The sequence below is a fragment of the Lactuca virosa genome, chromosome 9 (assembly GCF_052849685.1).
Source record: "Lactuca virosa cultivar CGN04683 chromosome 9, Lactuca_virosa_CGN04683_v6, whole genome shotgun sequence".
NCBI lineage: Eukaryota > Viridiplantae > Streptophyta > Magnoliopsida > Asterales > Asteraceae > Lactuca > Lactuca virosa.
Window position 1 is genome coordinate 103,752,372 of NC_136434.1, and position 3,340 is coordinate 103,755,711.

The 3,340-nt window shown below is 35.1% G+C and overlaps 1 protein-coding gene across 1 annotated transcript; it reads left to right on the forward strand.

Moving 5' to 3' along the window:
• The first annotated feature begins 1,588 nt into the window (after positions 1 to 1,588).
• On the forward strand, positions 1,589 to 2,931 carry LOC145139640 (uncharacterized). Its single transcript, XM_079073391.1, has 2 exons — positions 1,589 to 1,958; positions 2,243 to 2,931. Exons 1-2 carry the CDS (start codon positions 1,589 to 1,591, stop codon positions 2,929 to 2,931), a joined length of 1,059 nt encoding a protein of 352 aa, XP_078929517.1.
• The last annotated feature ends 409 nt before the right edge of the window (positions 2,932 to 3,340 follow it).

The following is a 3,340-nucleotide window of genomic DNA, read 5'->3' on the forward strand; positions in this document are numbered from 1 at the left end:
TAAGTTATGGAATATATCTATATTGTTTGGTAACAGTAGGTTTTTCATGTTTGATAATTATGGATTATTATCATAATAATATTATGGGATTAAAAACCCTATGTGTCTCACCATGTTTCCCAACCTGAACCACTCAAATTATATGCATCACATGTAACAGGGTTAAATCTGATGGAACTTGATTAGGATGCCAAGTGACTAAGAGACAACTTGGAATAGTGTTCAGGACCATAATGTCTTTACGCTGTAACATATGTTAAGTATTGATTATGTCATTCTTAGGGTTTTGTATTTGAAACAATATCTTCACTCAATATATTTTAATAAAACGAGACAGTTTCAGCAAATGTTTTATTGTACTGAGATTTTCTGCAAATAAATATATTGTGATTTTTAAATAGTAAAGAAAAGTTTTTTTTGTTCTGAAAAATAGGGGATGTCACATATCGAAAGTGGTTCAAAACGCTCAACATCCAAATCCAAATACACTATATTGGATGCTCGTATTGGAATCGACCTCAACAATGATGAAACCAATCAAGTTACACTACCTGTCCGACCAATGGGAAGGGAAAAATCAAAACGCAAAGACAAATGCAAAACGATAGATTCGGATGGCTTGAAAGTGATAGGGGGAGAGGTGAAGAATTTAAATGAAAGAATTAATAAATTTTTGCAAATTCTTATGAAAGAGAGCATAGGAAACAAAGAGATACTGACATGAAATTATTAACGCTAGATACAAGTCACATGATCGAGGAGAAGCTTAAAATTGCTTTGATGATCAATACCGAGCTTAAAAAAACGTTATACTAATTAGTTTTTTAGTCGCTTGTGATGTGTTTTTTTTACGTTTATAGGGTTCAAAATTTATAGTTATTTTTATTTTGTAAATTTGTATGAGTTTTTTTAATGTCATGTTATGTTTTTTGTTTAAGTAATTAAAGTTGTGTTTTTTTATTAAAATTGAATTATTTTATAAAATTTTAAATTTTTTTTATGTTTGTCATGGTATCTACTCTTAGTGTGACAAAAACTTTGATTTGATGGTAAAACTGAATTTGAAATGATGTCGATGTGATAGAGAAAAAGAATGTGATAAAGATGATACCATACTTTCCGCCTTGAGGATCATCTTCAAACTTTTTCATGCAAGTGTTATATTACGAACCAAGGTTATTATTAGGCCGAACGGAGTCGGGTGCGGGAAGAGGGGCGGGACCTTTCCCGCTCCGATGAACACCGCACCGGCGGTGCGGGAAGGCCTTCGCGGGGAAGGGGTGGGGGTGGGTTTGCTGCGTTCTCACTCCTATTCCGATTGGTTTAAATTTTTTATTTTATTTTTTATTTTTATTTTTTTGTTCCAACAGCTATATAATTTTAATATATATATATATATATATATATATATATATATATATATATATATATATATATTTCTTCTATTCCCCCACTATAAGTACCATAACACCCAACATTTTTTTAACACATACCTTCTTATTCTCTCCAAAAAATATTAATCAAAATGTCATCATCTTAATCATTCGATTCGACGACTCAAGAGGAGACTAAGTTTATCGGTTCCGTCATGGCAAAAACGGTTGCATACTTTCAAAACCGACAAGGCAAAACATCACGTGGACGATCTAAACCAAGAAACCAGTCGTTGCGTAGAAATCGCGAAGCTGGACACGATCGTCTTATAGAAGACTACTTTGCAGATGACGTCATCTATGCTGTAAAGTTTCGACGTCGGTTCCGAATGAGGAAAGAACTATTCTTACGTATTGTTGGCGATTTGGAAGGCCGTTTTCCATATTTCGAATGGAAAATGGATGCGAGACGGATAAAAGGTTTCTCTCCAATTAAAAAATGCATGGCTGAAATTCGTCAATTAGCATACGACATGGGCGCAGACAAATGGGATGAGTATTTGAGGATGTCAGAGTGTATCGTGTGTGAGTGTGTGTACAAGTTCTGCAAAGCGATCTGTTTGGTTTATGGGCAACGATATTTGCGCAAACCAACTATGAACGATATCCACCAATCGACACGGTGCATGAAGGCAAGCATGGATTCCCTGGAATGCTAGGTAGTATCGATTGCATGCATTGGAGTTGGTCATTATGCCCCAACGCATGGCGTGGTCAGTACATGAGAGGCGATCACAAAGAGTCGACGATCGTTCTAGAGGCTATCACATCACATGATCTTTGGATATGACATGCATTCTTTGGTCCAGCTGGTGCAAACAATGACATCAATGTGCTAGACCAGTCGCCGGTATTCAACGATATCTACCTTGGAAAGTCGCACGATGTACCTTTTCAAGCAAATGGGGTAGCATATAAGCGTGGATACTATCTTACTGACGGTATATATCCTCCCTTGTCTTTTTTTGTGAAATCGTTTACATGTCCTAACGACCCAAAAAGGAAAAAGTTTACAGAGGCGCAAGAGTCAGCTATGAAGGATGTGGAGCGAACATTTGATGTACTTAAGAGGCGTTGGCAAGTACTAGCAGTCGGGGCAAGGTCATATGAAGTGAAAAGGTTACAGCACGTAATGTATGCATGTATCATATTGCATAATATGATTTTTGAAGACGAAGGAAGAGCGATATGTCGGTACAACGAAAATGAAGTTTTACCAAATGTTGAAGGAGTAGCCGTTGGTACACAAGATTATAGTGCAAATAGAAGAGAAGTATACAATCGCGACATTCATCATACCTTTCGTGCTGATTTGGTGGAGCACGTTTATAGGGCCCATATTCAGCCGCCGATAGAGTATTGTCACGATGATTTGTTTGACGAATCAGGCGAGGATTCTGATATGTTCGTCGAGAGCGAAGATTCCGATGACGAGAGTGACGTTCAGGAGAATGATGAAGACGATGAGGTCGATGACGAGGACGATGTTTCCGAGTGACGTATTTTGTTTTTTTTTAAATTAAGATATTAATTATGTTTTCTATGTTGTGGTTTGTTTGATTTTTTGTTTGTTCGTTTTTTTTTTTAATTTTCTACTTATTTAAATATTAGGTTTAATGTAATTTTTATTTTAATTAATGAAATGCTTTTTATTTTTAAATAAATTTTATGTTATTATTAATTTAAAAATTATAAATTATAAAAATGAATTAAATATTATTTAAAAAATAAAAAAACAAATAGTGAGGGAAGTTTCCCACCCATTCCTTGGGTTTTAGTGAGGAAAGGAAAGTGAGGGAAAAGATGACGTGACAGGAAAAAAGTGATGAAAACTTCTCACCCACACCCTGCGGTCTTATTATTATTGTTATTATTATTATTATTATAAGTCACACTTTATATTAAAT

Excerpts from the sequence above, each read along its gene's own strand:
- LOC145139640 (XM_079073391.1), top strand. The coding sequence starts at position 1,589 with ATGGCAAAAACGGTTGCATACTTTCAAAACCGACAAGGCAAAACATCA. Across the intron at positions 1,959-2,242 it reads GATGTCAGAGTGTATCGTGT|CTGGTGCAAACAATGACATC; the intron begins GTGAGTGTGTGT and ends TCTTTGGTCCAG.